The sequence below is a fragment of the Protomyctophum bolini genome (assembly GCF_963924005.1).
Source record: "Protomyctophum bolini genome assembly, chromosome: 1".
Lineage (NCBI taxonomy): Eukaryota > Metazoa > Chordata > Actinopteri > Myctophiformes > Myctophidae > Protomyctophum > Protomyctophum bolini.
In genome coordinates this window covers 38397179-38416769 of record NC_137862.1, presented here as the reverse complement: position 1 = coordinate 38416769, position 19591 = coordinate 38397179, and the positions used below count along the sequence as shown (strand labels likewise).

At 40.2% G+C, this 19591-nt stretch overlaps 3 protein-coding genes across 3 annotated transcripts in view; 2 read left to right on the top strand and 1 right to left on the bottom strand.

Annotated features, from left to right (window-relative positions):
- Positions 1-799, top strand: part of LOC308320297 (transmembrane protein 266-like) — a gene marked incomplete at both ends in the record, with an annotated part of 99021 nt that extends 98222 nt beyond the window's left edge. The window contains one exon of the mRNA XM_080770610.1: positions 420-799. Coding sequence (XP_080626736.1) covers positions 420-799 — 380 coding nt within the window. The remainder of the gene's footprint in view (positions 1-419) is intronic.
- A 1033-nt stretch (positions 800-1832) lies between these two features.
- On the top strand, positions 1833-5593 carry LOC308313414 (kelch domain-containing protein 3-like). Its single transcript, XM_080760512.1, has one exon. It carries the CDS (start codon positions 4370-4372, stop codon positions 5573-5575), a length of 1206 nt encoding a protein of 401 aa, XP_080616638.1. The 5' UTR covers positions 1833-4369; the 3' UTR covers positions 5576-5593.
- Positions 5594-5649: 56 nt separating this feature from the next.
- LOC308313458 (electron transfer flavoprotein subunit alpha, mitochondrial-like) overlaps positions 5650-19591 on the bottom strand; it is a 28544-nt gene continuing 14602 nt past the window's right edge. Inside the window, exons 8-12 of the mRNA XM_080760558.1 lie at positions 18956-19024; positions 18717-18799; positions 11051-11116; positions 8642-8722; positions 5650-5952 (exon numbers count right to left, since the gene is read on the bottom strand). Of these exons, the coding sequence (XP_080616684.1) occupies positions 5914-5952; positions 8642-8722; positions 11051-11116; positions 18717-18799; positions 18956-19024 (338 nt within the window). The 3' untranslated portion in view covers positions 5650-5913. The remainder of the gene's footprint in view (positions 5953-8641; positions 8723-11050; positions 11117-18716; positions 18800-18955; positions 19025-19591) is intronic.

The window sequence follows — 19591 nt, the reverse complement described above, 5'->3', positions numbered from 1 at the left end:
ACTACATCAGTCAGTACTACTGTGAAGGAGGTAGTGGTAAGTGACCATCTACAGCAGTTAGTCGGTCAGGACCTCTAAGGTGTCCTCACACGAGTTTGGGGGGGGGGGGGTGACAATATATAAAGTCTCAGCACCAACTGATGAGGCAGTATTGCTTTGTTTTCAAAATAGGCCTATAAGGTTTTCTTAATTTCTTGAAAATTTTATATTTTTCATTTCCTGAAAAATGAACATTTTGGAGAGATGGAGCTATACACTTATTTCATTTCTCAATTTTTCAATTTAGAAATAATATGATTTATTTTTTAAATGTATTTATTGATTAAAATGTATATTTATTTTATATGAATTAGTTTTAAAAAGCCCAGTGTGGTTTGCCAGTGTTGCTAGACTAACCTCATTGTTTCCTTCTGTTCCAGACACGAGGGCGTCTGTGGCAGGGCTAGCCAGGGTGATCACCACGGCGGCCATCGACGTCCACCTCCCCACCGTGCGGAACCCCGTCCAATCAAACCCTCTCCTGGTCGTGGAGCGGGCGGGCAGCGCCGTGAGTGACACCTCCACCAGCGTATCGCGCTCCAGTGGCAGCCTGACGACCCGCCCCCACAGCGCGAGCACTCTCAGCGTGAGCACCCACACGCTGGGGTCATCCTCAACAGACTGCGCCGGAACCGCTGCACGGGAACTCACCTTGAACTACTGCAGCAGGGCTTCCCAAACCTTTCAACTCCAGACTCAAAAGACACATTTGGTATCTCCACCCCGGGACCCAAACGTACAAAAATACATTATGAATTAAAGACATCGTCTGTGGTCATAATGGAATTAACAGAAAAGCTGGCTCTTTTACTTTCTGTACAACCTACTTGAGGCATCCAAGTAAACAAAAATACCTGAATTATAGCACAACATGGACAGCAACATCACCAACAATTGGGGACTGGAGTGATGGTGCTCTCATCAGCAATTCCTATTATGACTGAGACAAGAAATACTTAACCTTAAGTGAAAAGAAACCAGAAAAGGGGCCATTAGTCACTAACTCAAGCCAACTTTCCTAGTATTTTAATACTCTGTGACGTCTTCCTGATGTTTTGAGCTCCGAACGGTGTGTGGAAGTGGCTTCCGTTTGTCTTTTTGACTTTGACCTTATAACGCACATTGTACAGTATCTGTCCCAAACGCCACAGGGTACATTAGACTGGAAGTTCAACCAAGGTTATATAGTTATAAAAGCTTAAAATTTGTCACGTCATGTTGTGAGCTTGTATATTGACGATTTTCGCTAATTTTGTTTGACTTTTCTTTTACAACACTGTAGATACAGCACAGTACAGTACAGTGCACAAATCGACTGAATATGTTTTTTACATAGAGTATTGTTATAATTTGTTGTAAATCCTTACTTTTCACTATTTCGGTTTAGTGAACTATAATAACCTTGGTGCAAACAATCAAATTCTTACATTTCCCTTTCTGGCACAAAATGATGGATGTTTGGGATGAAACCACCAATTTACTTTACAGCATTATTCTTTTCGTTTAAAGTTAAGAGGGTTGACTACATGTGTGGGTATATTGAGAAAGAATGTCAGTGGATTATGTAAGACACCAGATTGGAGTACTTGTGTAGCATGAACCTTTAAAGAAGTACTGTACAGTAAAGTACAGTACAGAAGTACATTACAGTACAGTATGCACTGAATGGCAAGCCAATTCTTTGCACTTTAATGTTTACACATGGTTTTGTAAACTTAAGAGGAACGAGTTAGTAGTTACCAAATGTAGGTGCTGTCATTCGAATAAAAAATAAATTGTTACTGTTGCCTGCTAATGAGAGAGAGAGAGAGAGAGACTAACACAATCAGCAGGACCCAGCAGGGAATCGAACCCCATAAGCCCAAAGTTCTATACCGCATGCAGTGTCTTTAGCCTTTTGAGTTATTTAGGTTGAAGAAAGAAGATTAACAAGAACTTGGGACTAAAATAATAACTAATTTGGATCCATTGGAAGTTGGAACACATTTACATTTCCTGTAAAGTAACCGTTTTGAACATACAAGGTTTCCACCCGACAGTGACAATATACTGTCATATAATAATCACATACCAGACTACTGTCATCATGAGAAATGTAATTACTATTCCTATTTGCATATCACGAGACATTTCAATTATTTAGGGTAATTAACATTGAAAGACCTGTCACGATGACTAATTGGTCATGTCATTGTAAATGGTAAGGGAGAATAAAATTTCATATAATTAATTCAAAAGATACAGACTACTGTACCATTTTGTTGCTTCTTAAATGTTTACAAGTGTAATTGTTAAACAGCAATTAAGGCTTCAAGCAAGCAATACAATACGACAATTAAGTACTGAAAGTAATTAAGTAATTCATGGTAGAAGATTTACTGCCAACCAAATCCCTGTGGGGAATTGGACTTGTTTTGTTATTTTATTGTTTAGAGCTGCAGGAAACAAAAGACTATCACTGACTTTATATGCCCAATTGAAAAGATATAGGCACATGGTACAGGGAGTCAATTCCATCTGACATAATAGAATCCTCAAAAATGGGACAGGGATAAGCCATAACCCATGGCTCAGATTGCATATAGATAGATTAAATCATCAGTGTTCACATCACACACCAAGGATACATGCATTTTACATGGTGTTCAGCACACATTCATTTTCACAGCATATTGAGATTAGTAAGGATTTGGAGGGATGTATAATGTCAATACCTTTGTCATGTATTATTATCAAGTTATTTTAATACAGTGTATGATATAATGTGATATAGCATAAATGTATCAGGTTAGTTGAATGAGTTCCATTCTGCTTGTCGACTGCACAAAATACTTTATTTTCTCACTTTCCTTTAGTAGTAGTGTATGGTAATATGGTGCAGCAGGTTATGACATGGTTTGGTATTGGTATTGGTCTTGCCTTGTTAATAACGTAAATGCTCTTTGCCACCTTGACTCCAACATGCCTTTGACCTGCATTTTTCACATCTGCCTTTTCTAGGGCCACCAGTAGGCCGACTTATGTAAAACACGTATATTACTCCTTCAGATTTTATTTATATTTCTCACAAATCTGTACACATGATCTCTGTAGTCATGTGATGAAGACAGATATATTAAATCTTTCAATCATACTCCATCCTGATTGGCTGAGATTGATACTCTTGAGTTTGCAAGAGTGGCCCGATTTGAACAAAATCCCACAATTCTGCATGAACACAGCGTCCAATTGCGGTGAAACTTGTACATGTACATTTGTACTACGTTGAGAAACAATTGCCACCCTTTTAACATTGCCCTACTATAGCGCCACCAGGAGGCTGATTTACGCCTGTTTTAGTCAGATGTTTCATATTTCCTCTCCTAATTGGTGCATTCCGAACATTGCGTCCCCACAATAACCTACATGACCTGGCGGAGACCTGTACCCTGAAGAGTACACAAAACACAAACATACGTACGTAAGTTACGTCATATGTAGACGAGCAAATTGACTATTTTGTCCTAACACAAACAATAAATGCAATTGACAATGAATGGAAAATGTCATCATATGTAGACAAGCAAATCAGCTATTGACAATGAATTCAGAATTACGTCAATGTGTCGATTAGAGCGCCCCTCACTTCACACGGGTGTGAAGAAAATTATTTGAAAAAATAGTTAACTGCAGTGCTGTAGTGATAGTGATGGCAAACAATCGGGTAGACGCTTCGGAGCCTATCAGGTCGAAACGTGTCTGTTTCACAACCATGTGAAAAGGACATGTGTGCTGGCTACTTACTTTCTATTACGTCATCGAGCCCTGCACTAAAATACTTTCATCTAATCTGGAGTGTGCGGGCCTTCTGCTTTTGCGGATATTTACTCTCAATTCATTATTGGCATTAATGCCAATAGGTTGCTACAGCGACCAATTTCCCATATTAGGGACATCAACAGGCGTAGGCTTCCCTGATTGGCCAAACCCAACTTGCCGGTTTTGTGCTGTACCAATTTAAGTGTTGGTGTGGACAGCTGTACACCATTCTGTCACGGAGAATAATGAGGAATCCCGCTTTTCGGTGTATGTGACTATATTTACCTTGTTTATTGACTGGAGTTCATGCCTACTCTGCATATTCTGATTGCAGACTTGTAAGTCGATCTGGATAAATTGTGAAACATAATTGTGGATTGCCTATGTCCCTGGTTTCTCACATGTTGGCTTTGAGTGACATCTGTGCCGCTGTACCCTCCTAAGGCCTCAGAGGACAGCCCGACATTCTTCCACGGAGCAAGACGTGGAGAATCACTTTTTGTCTGTGTGTTGTCCACGTTACGAGTGTCAAATGTTGAACTGGATGGTGCATCTTAAAGGAGGACCGAAGAGAGCGTGCCACGCCGCGGTGACAGTCGGCCACAAGGTTTACTCCTTCGGGGGTTTCTGTACGATGGAGACGTATCGCCACGACAGAGGACACATCGACGTCCACGTCTTCAACACCGTGTCCCTGAGCTGGACCAAGTTACCCCCAGTGAAAAGCAATAGAGCAACCAGGCAGCGCTCTCATCCACCGCTTACACCGACCACCGGGAGTGGAGGACGAGAGCGCCCCCTGGACATTCCCTCCATGCGCTACGGCCACACGGCTGCACTGACAGAGGACGTCATCTACCTCTGGGGCGGGATCGTAGACAGCGAGGTAGAGGAATACTGCAATGTGCTTTATGCGTTCCACGTCGACACGCACAGATGGTTCAAGCCCAGGATTTCCGGGACTGTTCCCGAGACGAGGCGCAACCACTCTGCCTGCGTCTTGGGGAAGGTCATGTATATCTTTGGAGGATTCAATGAGCGTACTAGATATACTAACAACATCTACAAGTTGGACACCACGACAATGGTCTGGTCTTTAGTTAACAGCAGGGGAACTCCGCCACCTGTTTCCGAGTGTCACTCTGCCACCATCATCGGGACAAAAGTGTTTGTGTTTGGAGGCCAAGCAAGCAACATCTACTACAATATCAGAGTGTTTGACACAGAGACAAACAGTTGGCTGAGCACGCCTTCTACAGAGATTCTTCCAGAGGGACGTGAGTGTCACTCAGCCTTTGCTTACAATGGAGAGCTGTACATATTTGGTGGCCAGAATTGTCGTCTGCATGAGATCTTCAATGACCTGTGGAAATTTAATCCAGAGACCTCCTCCTGGAAGAACGTTGAGCCCAAGGGGTTAGGCCCGTGTTCATGGATGTATCGGATGTGCTGTTGCATGGTGGGAGATCGTATCATCCTCTTTGGGGGAAACACAGATGATCTGTATGTCTTAGACTTAAGTCCTAGCCTGAAGGCGTTGTGCAAGCTTGCAGTTATTCAGTATGGTCTGGAGCAGTCAGAACTCCCACATGACATCAGGTGGGAACTGGCAGCCATGACTACCAATGGCAACAAGAAGAAACGAAGAAGAAAAAATAAAAAGATAATAGAAGTTACAGGGAACGGGACAGAAGAAATGGAGAGACGAGGATATCGGCAACCTTCAAAAGTGGGGTGACCATATTTGTCACGCACCCAAACCGGGACCAATTAGATTTTTTTGTTACCCTTACAAGACAAATGGAAAAATCATTCCATGCACAATATTTATTAATTACAAAACCCAAAGATATATTACATCTAAAGACGGAAAAAGCACATATTTCAAAGGCATTGGATTTGTCAAATACATTCTCATTGACATACGGTAGATATCTTGTAGGTACAATATTACTTTAAGTAGTTATTGTATTTTTTTTGTTTAAGGCTGGATTCTCATTCTAATATAGATATATTGCATCTATAGCTGTAAGTACTGTAGTTATTGTTTAATTGTTTCTCTTGATTCTCAAGTGATTACTTCTTCTTCAAAGCCTCAGTCATCTCTGGAACAGCCTAAAAACCAGAACATAGACGAAAAGAAAAGAATGCATGTTTTCCTTTAACAATTTTTTAAAATAAATAATTGTAGCTGTGGTCCAAATATAAATCGATCATTTTCTGTTTCCGTCTTAAATGAGTGCCGTTTGTGTCTTGGATGTTTTTGTTACTTTGGTATCTATCCTACAGGTTCAATGTACAGAATATTATTTTTGATAGTATATTGTTTAGACTTAAGCTAGTTTATTTGTTTCCTCATGATCTTAGTTTGCTGAGGCAATACACTGTCTCTCTGCATTAATGTACAGTATGTGATTGCCTTGCTTATTGTAAGTTGCGCTGGTTAAGAGCATCTGCCAGTGCTGACAGGGGGAAATAAGGGCTTTGGCTCCATACTGTATATGTGCTGTCCAGCGTGTCCAACGATCGCACAACCCATTAGGCCATTTTAATATAGGATAATCGATCAATAATCTATCCATATTTTTGGGCATGTCATCATTTATATCCATCTATATAATATATAATTCCATTAATCAAATCACTGGAATAATCATGAGAAAATAATTGATAGCTGGCAGCTCTAAAATAATGTGTTTTTTCATTTTGTCATTTTGAGCAGTTTAACATTCATCAATTTGTAAAGGAGTTATGGGAGACAGGTAAAGTGATAACCAGCACGGACGGATCTGCAACCTGCTACTGCAACAATCTCTTCAATGGAGTTTACTAAAAGACCAGCGCACGCCATGGAGAAGATCATGTAAATGTTGGTAGTTTATCATGTTGTGAGCTTGTAGGTTGTCCATTTTCAAATAGCCAATGTATATTTTTAAAGTGCTCATGTGGCCGCCGCGGCGCCGCCTAATAGTTTCTTCTTTTGGGATTGTTTTAATAGACCTCGTGGCTTTATTTCTCTTGCAAAATCTGGCAAATGTGGCTGGCACACGTATCCGTCACTGCCACCTCTCTGTATTCATGTCCCAACTGAACACTAACTCCCCAGGTCAACCAAGCATGTACATTAAGAGACAAAAACTAAATCAATGTGTAATCTAACACCAGCCACTCGTGTTGAGCAGCTGTTAGGCTTTGCCTCTGATTTTGCTCAGTGGTGAGCCTACTGAGATGCGATTGATAAAAACAAGTTATCCAAACATACCGTATCGATAAAATATAGCGACAGCATTCTACACATTTATACCAATTGCATCCATAACGTGCATATATACTGTCTTTAAATGGAACTATATGGCTCATGTTTACACCTCTGTTGCATAAAGTTGTCTATCTTCCCGTCACCTCTATAAGGGTCCACGGTGCTTTGGATATCCTTTCCAGAGACCTTCTTACTAAGCACACAGAGTTTTTCTTGACACCCACACAACCTTCATACCTATTTTTCTTGACACCCACACAACCTTCAAACCTATCAACAACCGTTGTTAGGTTGTTGATGAGCTGCAACAACGGTTAAATCAAACCTGAGACTGATGAGCAGTGCTCCTCTCCAAAGGTTGAACTATTCTCTGTTTGAAGCGCCCAGGGTGCTCCACCAAAAATGGAGGCATAAGCAATACTTAACACCTTTTTAAGAGATTTGTGGCTGTATTATTTTCATTTCATTATTTATTTTCATAAAAATCCATGTCATTTATAGAGATTCCATCGATTCCATACAACATTTTAACTCGCAGATTAATAGCAAATGACAAGTGAGGCCTAAATCATTCATATGAACTGAATTTGTCGATATACTGTATATCATCCAGGGCCAGTTTGATGAGGTGACACGAGCAGACCTTTAGAAGAGGCGGGACGGGGCCTACATTGCTTTTGGGATCTCTCCAGTGACGTGGGAGGTGGTGGCTGTCGCACAGTGAATTAACAGTGACCATTATTACAGGCTTCTCTCAATAATTTAAGTGTTTTAATAAGGGCTCACAGGGAGTCACTTTAAGTGCATTAACATTACATGGCCATTGTTTTCATTCCTATTCATTGATGGCAACGCATCCTAAATGTCATTAACCACTTAAGTCCTAATTTATGTTGTATGACAAATGGCAAAAACTAACACTCCACAAGCTTATACGTGCTTTAGTTTAGACCTTCTATTTTTAGGAATATTTTATTACGATATCCGCCTACATGCCCAAAATAGGGAAGCTTGTATGTACTGTATAGACTGTAGGGGCATTCCACTGATGCTGTACTCCAACTGCTACCTATGTTTACCTTGACATGCCTGATACCTGCTGCTAAATGATGTCTCACTTGTATGTGAGACTACAGCATATGCACAACGTTTATGTTCTACTGTATGTCACTGTACTATGCTGCACCTCGTGTATATTATATCTGATACTACATCTGCTGCTATTTTTAACTTCATGCATGTACAGTATCTTATACTATATTTTAATTTAACTACCTGATAAATTGCCTCTTTCATATCCAACCTACTTTTACAGTATATATTTCACTATATACAGTATATTGTTCATATCAGCAGTTGAATCTGACCGTTTTCTTGTTCTTTCCTTCCATTTCTAGTCATCTTCCCTTTCCCAAAAACTACAAATGATGGAGCTTGTATGAAAAAATAATTTCACCCACTTATTTACATCTGTGATGTGACAATAACTTTTAAATTTAAGTTGAAGGGAGCATAATGTTGCTTCTCTGCCTCTCACACACTCACCTTGAACAGATCGGCCACTAAACCGTAGTCAGCCACTTGGAAGATAGGAGCCTCTGGGTCCTTGTTAATGGCAACGATTGTCTGCAAGAGAATAAAAAGAATACACATCTGTCAGAACATGTGTGTCACTGTGAAAATGGATCTCCACTGCAAGCTGCTGTTCTGAGCATTTCTTTGTTCACTTTAATTCTCGTTTGTGGCATTTACTCCTAAAATGTGCACTTGTGCAAGTGCTCGGGATAAATGGCTACATTGTACAACATTGTATGTTGAAAAGGTGCCTAACAGATAGTCTATAGTACAAGAGAACAAAGTTACATTTCAATGATTTTTCTTCTACACCAAAGACAAATCCAGGCTGGATTATGAACTAACAAGAGAAGCTTTTGGTTTGATCTCAGAACCTATAACCTAAATAGCTGATCTACAAGGATGTTGTGAGCATGTACTGTATGTCGATTGTTTTGCAGAGTGACACCAGAGAGTATACAGTAATCACAGCAAAATCAAGCTCGGTTGACTGTCACGGCTTCCGATGTGTTACTCACGTCATGTTTATTATTAGGGGGCGGAGATGAAATAATCACTTGATGACACACTGTAGTCGTCACTGGCTGATATTGTTACAGCGTGGGAACAAAGTATCTACCGTATTCACTTAAGTTTAAAAAGTATAAATCTCAGGTTGTGGTCCTGTCTCACATTACAAGTCTTACCCAAGTCTAAATCTGAATAAATGTACTTGGTACTTGTACAGGATGCATTTACAGCGCAGATCAAATTAACCCTACATACAATAAGCAGCTGCCTCTCATGGTAGAAAACAGCTGGATATATGTTAAATCTCATAGAAAAAACAAATACAGACTGGGGGGTAACAGATCACACACACACACACACACACACACACACACACACACTCGAGCATGCACGCACGCACACACAAACACGCGCAGAGGGGATAAAACAGAATGAATTATACATGGCAGTTTAAAAAGCTTCTGAGGTTCTCTGTTCTGAAACATTCTTCTTAAGTGCACTGGATTACAAGGGCTCTGAATCCACTCAGGACACCGTTGTCATGGCTACAGATTGTACTCTTTTTTTTGTGTCACAAGTAATGGAGGGCCCCTCCATTACTTGTGACACTAGAAAAAGTGGGTCGACTTCTGGAAAAGAGCTTCTGTTTTTGTATACGATGTATACGTATACGTGTATAAGTATAAAATGGGCTTAAATGTAAATTTGTTTACAGTGTAATGCAAGAGACACAAACAATTAAGCAAGGGATAATGAATGGTGAGCCACTCATTGTTGAGAAATAAACCCCAACAGGGTGATTGGAGGAAGCGGGGGGTCCAATCACCCTGAAGAACCCATTTGATCACCTAAATTGTATAGTGTTTGTTCCATCACTTCCAATGTCAGTTGTTTAACTTGTACCCTGTATGAGATCTCTCTCCTGATTGGATTAAATTAATATCCCAACCAAGTTTATTAAATAGCTAAAGAGACAGGGGAAACCCCCCCCTGGTACGAAACAAACACTCACAAACTATAGCAATGATTATTATCAGAATGTATTTATGCATGTTGGAATTCAGTGGCATGCTTGTTCTACTTTTAAAAAACAAGCAACAAATCAGAAAGTTTCAGTTTGTTTTCATGTTACATTCAGTAAACACCATCATAGCCAGAGCTCCAATAGTCATGTGATTGTGATAACCACCATGTGAATGACCCTCCTCTGAACAGAATAATAAAAAAAAACAATCTACAGTATAAGCTCACTGCGGCGTCTTGCGGCTATATTCTTGAAAAGCCTACAGTAAGTATGAAATAGGGTTAAAGTGGTTAAACTGATTTTGATGCTACATTAACCAATTTCACTGTGGGGACCCCCTGGAAGCCCCTTTGAGGACCCCTGGGGGTCCCCAGAACACACTTTGAGAACCCACTGCAGTAGTTCATCATGTGACAAACATGAAAGAGGGCACAGGAACAGCCCTCCCTCCCTCCGGGGGACGATGAGTGACATTAACTGCACTGAATAAAATAATCAACACCAAAATTAACTTAGCGATCCGACGCACGACGCCCAAAACTCCATGTAGTTATGCATGACTCGTTACAGTTTCAATTAGCATGTGTGTCCGAGTAGAAACACGGGTCTATTGGGAGATGATTCTACACATTTTACATTTTCTAACATCCTCCACATCCTGAGACTGCACTGTTCGCAATTACATTCGACTGAAATGAGTGGAATATCATTAAAATTACATTGTTTGCTCTGACAACCTGAATTTATAAAATAAATATGTTTTAGACTGATTTTTAGACAAACGCTTTGGTGGAAAGGGGGCCCCAAAAGGAGGGAACGAAGTACAGACGAATGAAGAATGTTACCTTGCTGTCCTTCATTCCAGCCAAATGCTGAATGGCTCCCGATATGCCAACTGCAATGTACAGCTCCTATAAACAACACAAATACATGAAACTATCACACATAGTCCAAAGCTCTAAATATAGCTCTAAAAGATTAAGACATACATTGTTTTGGAATTTGATCAAAGGAAACGGTAACATGACTGGCATTGACAGTTCAAATCTGTGGTGAAGTAATATCATGTTATAATATGATATAGAACTTTTAACTTTTTAACACAAATATCCTTACACCACCTATAATAATCTCTTCGGGTCTATTGATGATTTGCCAAAAAGGAATAAGATATAAACATCCCCAGTTATTAGATACGGTGCTGGACACAAAAATGATCAAATGAAGAAAAATGTGAATGTCTGCACACGATATGTTTGCTCCACGTCCTTTCTATTCTATTATATCGTGTGCAGACATTCCTATTCTATTGATCAGAAAAACGCATCCAGTCTGAAATGACTTTAACAGTTGGAAGAATGTATAGGAGAATGTCAACCACGCTTTTACATCTGATGTGACAATAGTTTAATCTGAATCTGAGCTATTATGTAAGACACATTCAAACGTTTCATACTGATGAAAAACATTCACTGAACAAGTGTAGAGAGTTTGACTCTTAAGTGGTTCCACATCAACCCTAGTGTCCCTATTCTGGGGCAAACCTTGTGCATCTGAATCTGAGCTTTTATGTAACACACATTACAATCTTCCACAAGATGAATAGTCTCCACAAGGCCATCTCATGGCTGTTTAGCAGCTTTACAAATAAAGGAAGTATCTCTATGTATCATTTGTTCACATTAGATAATGTGTGTGTGTGTGTGTGTGTGTGTGTGTGTGTGTGTGTGTGTGTGTGTGTGTGTGTGTGTGTGTGTGTGTGTGTGTGTGTGTCAACACATGAAGTTGGGCTTTTTCCCCCCAGGTACGTGGGGAAGGTAGGTGGCGTCATATACCAAGTCTGTATATATACGTACCCCAACGTAGACTGGTTGATGCCTACGGAAGCCTTTAACATTGGTCCGGTTCCCATAGCAACGCCCCACCGTTCCAACTATGGGATTGGAAATATATTCACAGCACACGCTATCCCGGATGTATAGCTGAAGTAGCTAGATGTAGCCAAAACACTCCCAAGGCGATCGACAACAACGGGAGGTATGATCAATTCTAACACGACTAGCGACGGGACCGCAATGGGCCGTCTAACACATAATATTTGCTTAGAATTGGACGGAATGATTTAGATGAAGAGTTATTAACGTTTTAAGATTTGCGATCTAATCCGCTAAAATGGGGGGGGATCATTTTCGATGACGTCCCAACCGGAAATAACATTGATTGTTGCGCAACAGACGCTCCCAGCCTGTGGAGCGATGCGATCGGGTTTGATAGGATGGAGAACTCCGTTTATGCCGCTCGGGGTGTTAAAAGTGATACGTTTTTGTTGAGTATAATCATTGCTATTTATTCGATAACAGGAGTCCATTTCTCCAGCTCTTTAGACAACTGAAAATACATTTCTAGGTTGGTTACAAATCTCATCCAATCAGGTGAGACCACAAAGATGACTTATCAACTTGTGTTCCATCTTTTCTTTTTTTCCTTTCAATCACAAATTTAACTTGTTTATCCTGTATGAATTCTTTTTTTTAAGATTTCTTTTTGGCTTTTGTGCCTTTATTGATAATTACAGTGAAGACAGACAGGAAAGAGGGAGTGAGAGAGGGGGAGAGCATGCCATGCAGCAAAGGTCTTCATGAACAGGCCTATATGTGGCATGCGCCTGGACCATTAGGCCAGAGGGCGCCCTGCTGTATGAATTCTGTCTCCAGATTGGATGAAATTGGCATCCCGATCTGAAAATGTATTTTATGTGTACTTTAGTGGCATGCCAGAGAGATGGAGAGAGCCATAGCAATATAGATGTTTTAACACTCATTCTAACCAAAAAATATCAATTACAGCACACACACACACACACACACACACACACACACACACACACACACACACACACACACACACACACACACACACACACACACACACACACACACACACACACACACACACACACACACACACACACACACACACACACACACACACACACACACACACACACACACACACACACACACACACACACACACACACACACACACACACACACACACACACACACACACACACACACACACACACACACACACACACACACACACACACACACACACTAGAGTGAATCCCTACAACGTTGCCGACATGATCCGACCACAAAAACCACACGGTAGATCTTCTGACCAACCATCACGACACAATGTGAGACGACTGGCTAACCCCTGGCACCCGCTACAATATGGAGCTCCGGGTGTCTGCCAGCGTGAGCCGGGACCCTGGCTGGCAACCTTTCCATCCCGGTGGTTCCCGGGGGAGTCGCACATCAATTGCTCTCAGCTAAATGCACTCACATATGAATATTTCAGTACAATTTAATGTTTCAGCCGCGGCCCCAGAGGAGCAGAGCATCAATTTGTGAACACAGTTCTCCCAGAGTTAAAAGCCAGCCTGGATAATACAGTATGAAAGGCGCTGTCAATCCAGGGGGCTATTTTTTTCACTTGAGATGACGGGGGGGTGGGGGGCTTTACCTCTGGTACCAGTTACATACAGCTTCTGAAAGTTTTCCCTCCACAAAGTACCTTACTAAAGCCTTTGGATTAACCACTTAAAGGAGCACTTCGACCATTTTTAACCTTGTCCTCCTCATATAATCGGCCATCACTAATGCTCATTATATGATGGTACCATTTCCGTCTGCTAGCGTGGACAGCTCAGTGGGTTATGAGGCTGTCTGGTAGTCAGAAGGTCACCGGTTCAGCCGGCTCAGCCACTGTCTATGTCGTAGAGCCCCCCCCACCCACACACGCAGCAGGCCAGGGATCATGCACCTGCTGGCCTGTTCTTCAATACCCCAGTGGTGATGCTGAGACCAATGCGTTCAGAGTCACAGCAGGGCTAGCTTCAGGTGTGAGAACATGATCCTGAAACCTGTGCGTTCACACAGCAGAGCAAGCTTCATATGAGCATAATGCATATTCACTTCATCCACAAGCTGGCTATGCAGAATAAAGGGTAATTTATTTATTTATTTTTTGATCTCTCCATTTCTATATCATTTGGATCACAAAAGAAGGATGGGTGTACAAATGATTGGGCCATTGGTTGTCAAAGGCAGGGGTCCTTGGTGGGGTTCTAGGCGGTCAAAATGTGTTAGAGAATCACAATAATTTTAACCAATTTATCCAATTATATGTTGTGGTTATTAAAAAATTGCGGATTCAGTTTAACCACTTTCAACCTGGTGTGCTTACTTTGAGCATCTGATTAATTTCCGTATTCGTTCACAAACTTTCCTGAACACATTTGTAGTGTGAAGAATTAAAGATAGAATGAAAGAATACGGTGAACAGGTCAGATATTCAAAAATTCCTGATATGAGTAGAGTATGATACATGCATACATACTGTACATATAGGGTGCATGGTTAGAAGAAATGGCAATGCATGAGGCAGTTAAAATAGCAGCAGATATACTAACAGACGTATACATTAAGTTAAAATAGCAGCAGATATTCTGCTAGTATACTGTATCTGCTGCTATTTTAACTTAATGTACATGTCTGCTAGTATACTGTATCTGCTGCTATTTTAACTTAATGTACATGTCTGCTAGTATACTGTATCTGCTGCTATTTCACTAAGATTATGTTAAAAGAGCAGCAGTATACATTAAGTTACAATGGCAGCATAATGTATATCTGCCGTTTTCTCTGTGCACCACCTTATTGTCAGTGGACAGTAACTTCTCTATCAAGCAGTCTTTGTACACAGTGTACACTGTACACTGTACAGTACACAGTGATGCTGCTGATGTCACAACGTGCTGAGGTTTTGTCGACTGGGCTGACGAGGCTCATTAAAGTGACATGGCTTCGTGTTAAAGACTCTAATAAGCAGCGCTTCACACCAACAGCCAACAGACGATAATAAAATACACGACGTTCCATTTTGTAAGATAAAACAGCCCACTGACAGTTACACTGACACGGTAATAATGGCACCGCTTCTCTGGCCGCAACAATGCAAAAAAGGCCTCGAGGCAAGCGATCAAAAATTAATACTAATTATCATGCGGTATACTGCATTAACCCTGAAGAATTATGAATTATAAATCCACAACATGGTTCCGCTCTCAGACTGGGCAGGCTTGCACGAGGCCGTGATTTGTTTTCAGACAAGGTATTTTTTGAGGCCTGTCAGAGTAAAGAATAGCACACACAACAACTGCACACACCATTAGTGGGTTAAAGCAAAATACCACGACTGAAAATGTTTGTATGGCCAAGTCCTAATGTACGATTTGTGATCATGAAAAGGAGCACAGATTCCTAAACAATTTAACACAATATGTAAAATGATGATGTTTTAGTAATAATATTACTAAAACATCATCATTTTACATAGTGTTAAATTGTTTAGGAATCTGTGCTGTGTAGAACAGGAAATATATTATAGTTCCTGTTGTTCTACATTATGACCAACCATGTGCGGAAATGACAGATTGAGGCTTTAACCTTTGCTTTTATGAAATATGCCAGACCATTAGGGTTTTATGGAAGATGCTTCTGAACACATTGCTAGTTTGATTACTTTAATCTTTAAAAAAAAGATAACCAAATCTACAAGTTCAATGCGACACATTGAGCGCTTGTAGATCGGCTATTTTCGCTGAGCAACACGGTTCCATAGAAGACATGTTGGCTATGGATTCCAAATAACTCAGAACTTTAATCCACGTGTAGCCTACTAGGAAATCACTGTACAAACACCATCAATAGTGTACTAGGAAATTATATCTACCATCACTGGTTGAACCTGTGTTATCAAATGTAGTTATTATTTAGTCACAAGCCCTTGTAAATACTTATAATTGTTTAAACTTCATAAAAATCCACAGACAGACCACTTTCAACCTGCATGGCATCTGACATATTGTGGTCAACTGCGCATGTCCTTACAGGAAAAACATTGTCACAATTTTGCAACATTTTTCAAACATGACCCTGTCATATGACAAAATATAATATAGGGGATTAATGTATAAAAAATGTAATTAAATTAACAGAAAAGATCGAATATATAATATACAAGCTTCATGCGCAACAGCGACGATATGCAATTATAAATGTAAAAGTGACTATACAAAACATTTATATTTACAACTTTCGCTTATCAGCCTAGTACCAGATTTATATTCATTACACTGCTGGCAGACTTGACCATTTTGGTGTGTAGAGTGAACTCAAAGCACTTAGAAGTCTCCTCACTAATGGGTCTGGTAAATCATTTAGGAATTTAAAGTCTAAGCTAAGTACATTTCAGCAGGTTCAAACATGGCTGTGTGATGACAGCTGGACTATTCCTATTGGAAGCCAAAGTGCATAATTAACCGATTTAAACCTCATTCAGACTGAAATAATTACATGATGTCACACCAGACATGACATAGTAGAGATATTGTACTACAATTTCCAATTAAGGCATTTAGCAGGCGCTCTATATCCTGAGCGAGATTGGAATTATCAGAGTAAGCATGAACTCTAGTCCAGGGGTTTTCAACTGATTCTAAACCAGGTACCACCACTGACTAAAGATCAACCTGGGGACCAGGTACCACCACTGACTAAACATCAACCTGGGGACCACTGTTGTGTTGGGGTGGGATATGGGCTTAGATTAGTGCATTCTTAACACTTGCTATGCAATGCATCCCATGTCTATACATATAGCTGGTCCACGGACTACTAGTGATCCATGGCATAATAGGCCTGCAGGTGGTCCAAAAAAGGAAAATGTTTTAAAATATAAATAAAATATTAGACAATGTTTAAATAATACAGTATTTCAAAGTCCATCAAATGTAAGAAGATATTTGAATAATCATCTAAAAATTATATAAAAAAAAGAGATATAAATGAAATCATGACTGTCAAGGGCTTGATTTCATTCATTGCACGATACTATTGTATTTTATATGGAATGTAAAGCACTTTGTGAATTTTGTTCTGAAAAGCGCTCTGTGTGCAACAAATTATATCAAGCCCAGGCTACATTATATTTTTTAGAAGAACCACTAGATCAGAACCACTGATCTATTCCTATCCCACGGTTACCCTTATTCCATTCTCTTACTTCAGGTTAACTCAGGTAAACTGATATACAGTAGCCTACTGATAGAGCAGACACATGGTGCGATTATATGGGCACAATTCCTAATAACGATGACTCAATCAGGCAAGCTGGTACACTTAGCCTTCTTGAGATGAGAAACGTGGTTGCACACTGGACGTGTTTTTCAGAAAAATCCGAAAATCGCGCCCGGTGTGTAGGAACCTTAACTCCCTTTTCTGTGGAATGTCTTAACCTCACACCCCAGAGAGAAACCCCAGTAAATGACAACATTGACACACAATAAAATACAAAATCTTCACTTTGCTACATTACTAAATGCATGGTCAGGGACCACATGCAATACCTTCACAGACCACCAGTGGTCCACAGACCACCACTTGAAAACACCTGCTCTAGTCAATAAACAACAAGGTAAACACTAGTACTGCATTCTACAAGGTAAAAGTAGAGTGCAGCCAGAAAGAACAGTATAGTGCCTCAAAGAAACTAAGCTAGGCTGGTAAACAAAGAACCTAGCCTGGGTTGGGTTTATAATCCGGTCGGGAGCGGATGATAATTGACGTCATGTTACAGTCTGGTTTGTAGTCATCAGGCCAGAAACCCCAAACCGGAATCAGAATTACCCAAAATAATTCACTGCATCATAATTTTAGGGCTTACCCAAAAGAAGAGAAGAGCTTTTTATTTAATGTCAAAGTGCAACGTTTGGGTCTTTCGACCTTCCTCAAGCAATGCTTGATGCTTGAGGAAGGGCTTAGGGCTAACCCAAAAAAAGCATTGATGCAGCGTATGAATCCGACAAGTTTCTTCAAGTACTTCTTGGAATAGTTTGTTTGGTATATCCATATTTTATTCCAACTCGTAGCGACTGGCGAGACTAAAAACAAACAGGGGGGACCATAACTATATGGTCAAAGCAATGCAGAGTTCTTTATTTTTTCTTCTTTTTATTATCCGGTCTAAACCATGCCTAGACCATTTTATTTAGGAACACAGACCAGGCTTTCCTCTGAGATGGAAAGTCTGGTGACGTGAGGTTACAAAAACCTAGCCATTTGTCTACACATCAAGCTATGGTATCATTCATCATCAACATTCTTAATGTGTGGTTAACGTGTACATTGTAAACCATCCCCTATTATATCGCTATTGTGACCAAAATATTAATTTTCTTATTCAAAAAGGTTACAAAAATATATAATAAATAATCAATCTACAATACAAGCTCATGACACACACGGTACACACACATTTTCACTCAAAGGACCAGAATGAAAATAAAGCTTTTGTGTTCTATCCTTTTGACAGATATGAACAAGTATATTCATTCATATGCATTGTTGTCAATCAAGTAATCAAAAATGTAATAACTTACAGGTGCCACAATCTTCCCCGTCTGTCCAACCTGCAGGTCGTTGGGAACGTAGCCAGCATCTACAGCAGCCCTGGAAGCCCCCACTGACAACAGGACGACATGCAGAACATGCTCACACTTTATACTCTATGTAGCTATATACATGTACAGTATATACACTGTACGCGCGCGTGTGTGTCTCTTTATTTCTCATTTGGGAACCTCTGAAAGGGTTGGAGACATAAATCAAAGTGCATTACCTGCAGCGTTCATTGTATCAGCCAGGTCATACAGCAACTTGAAGTTGTCACCACTCTTCAGACCTCTGCCTAAAACACAAAATCATCTCATAAGAAACTCTCAAGAAGGCAAGGATCAGGTCAAGAGAGACGAAGTACTACATCAAATTGTGTTGGATATTAAACCTTTTTTTTTGATAGTCATCAGACATACAAGACACTGGAGCAGCTTGGACAGTTAAGCTAGTATAACAAGAAATTACTTATACGTTCCTCAGCGTCATCACTTATATATATATATCTTTTTTTTTTAAACCATTTTGGGCGGGAATCCCTTTTGGTGTTGTATGTTATGCTTTAGCTATTGAAAATAGCAGATCTACAAGATCATAGCGAGCTACGAGCTTGTAGGTCTGCTATTTTTGAAAAATTGAAGAACGAAACAGAAAACTGTCAGGATGTAGAAGACATTTTTAGAATCTGATCTCAGGTCAAAATGTGAACATTTTTAACTCAAATCTTTGTTTCTGCCCCCCCCCTGCCCTGTAGTAACTCTGAGGACCCCAGGGACCCCCACTTATCAAAGTTTGTTTTCATATACCCATACAACACAGGAATGAAAGAAAGACTGTAGCAGTGGCTCAAGAGGTAGACCTG

Coding starts and splice junctions, on each gene's coding strand:
- LOC308313414 (XM_080760512.1), top strand. CDS start 4,370: ATGTTGAACTGGATGGTGCATCTTAAAGGAGGACCGAAGAGAGCGTGC.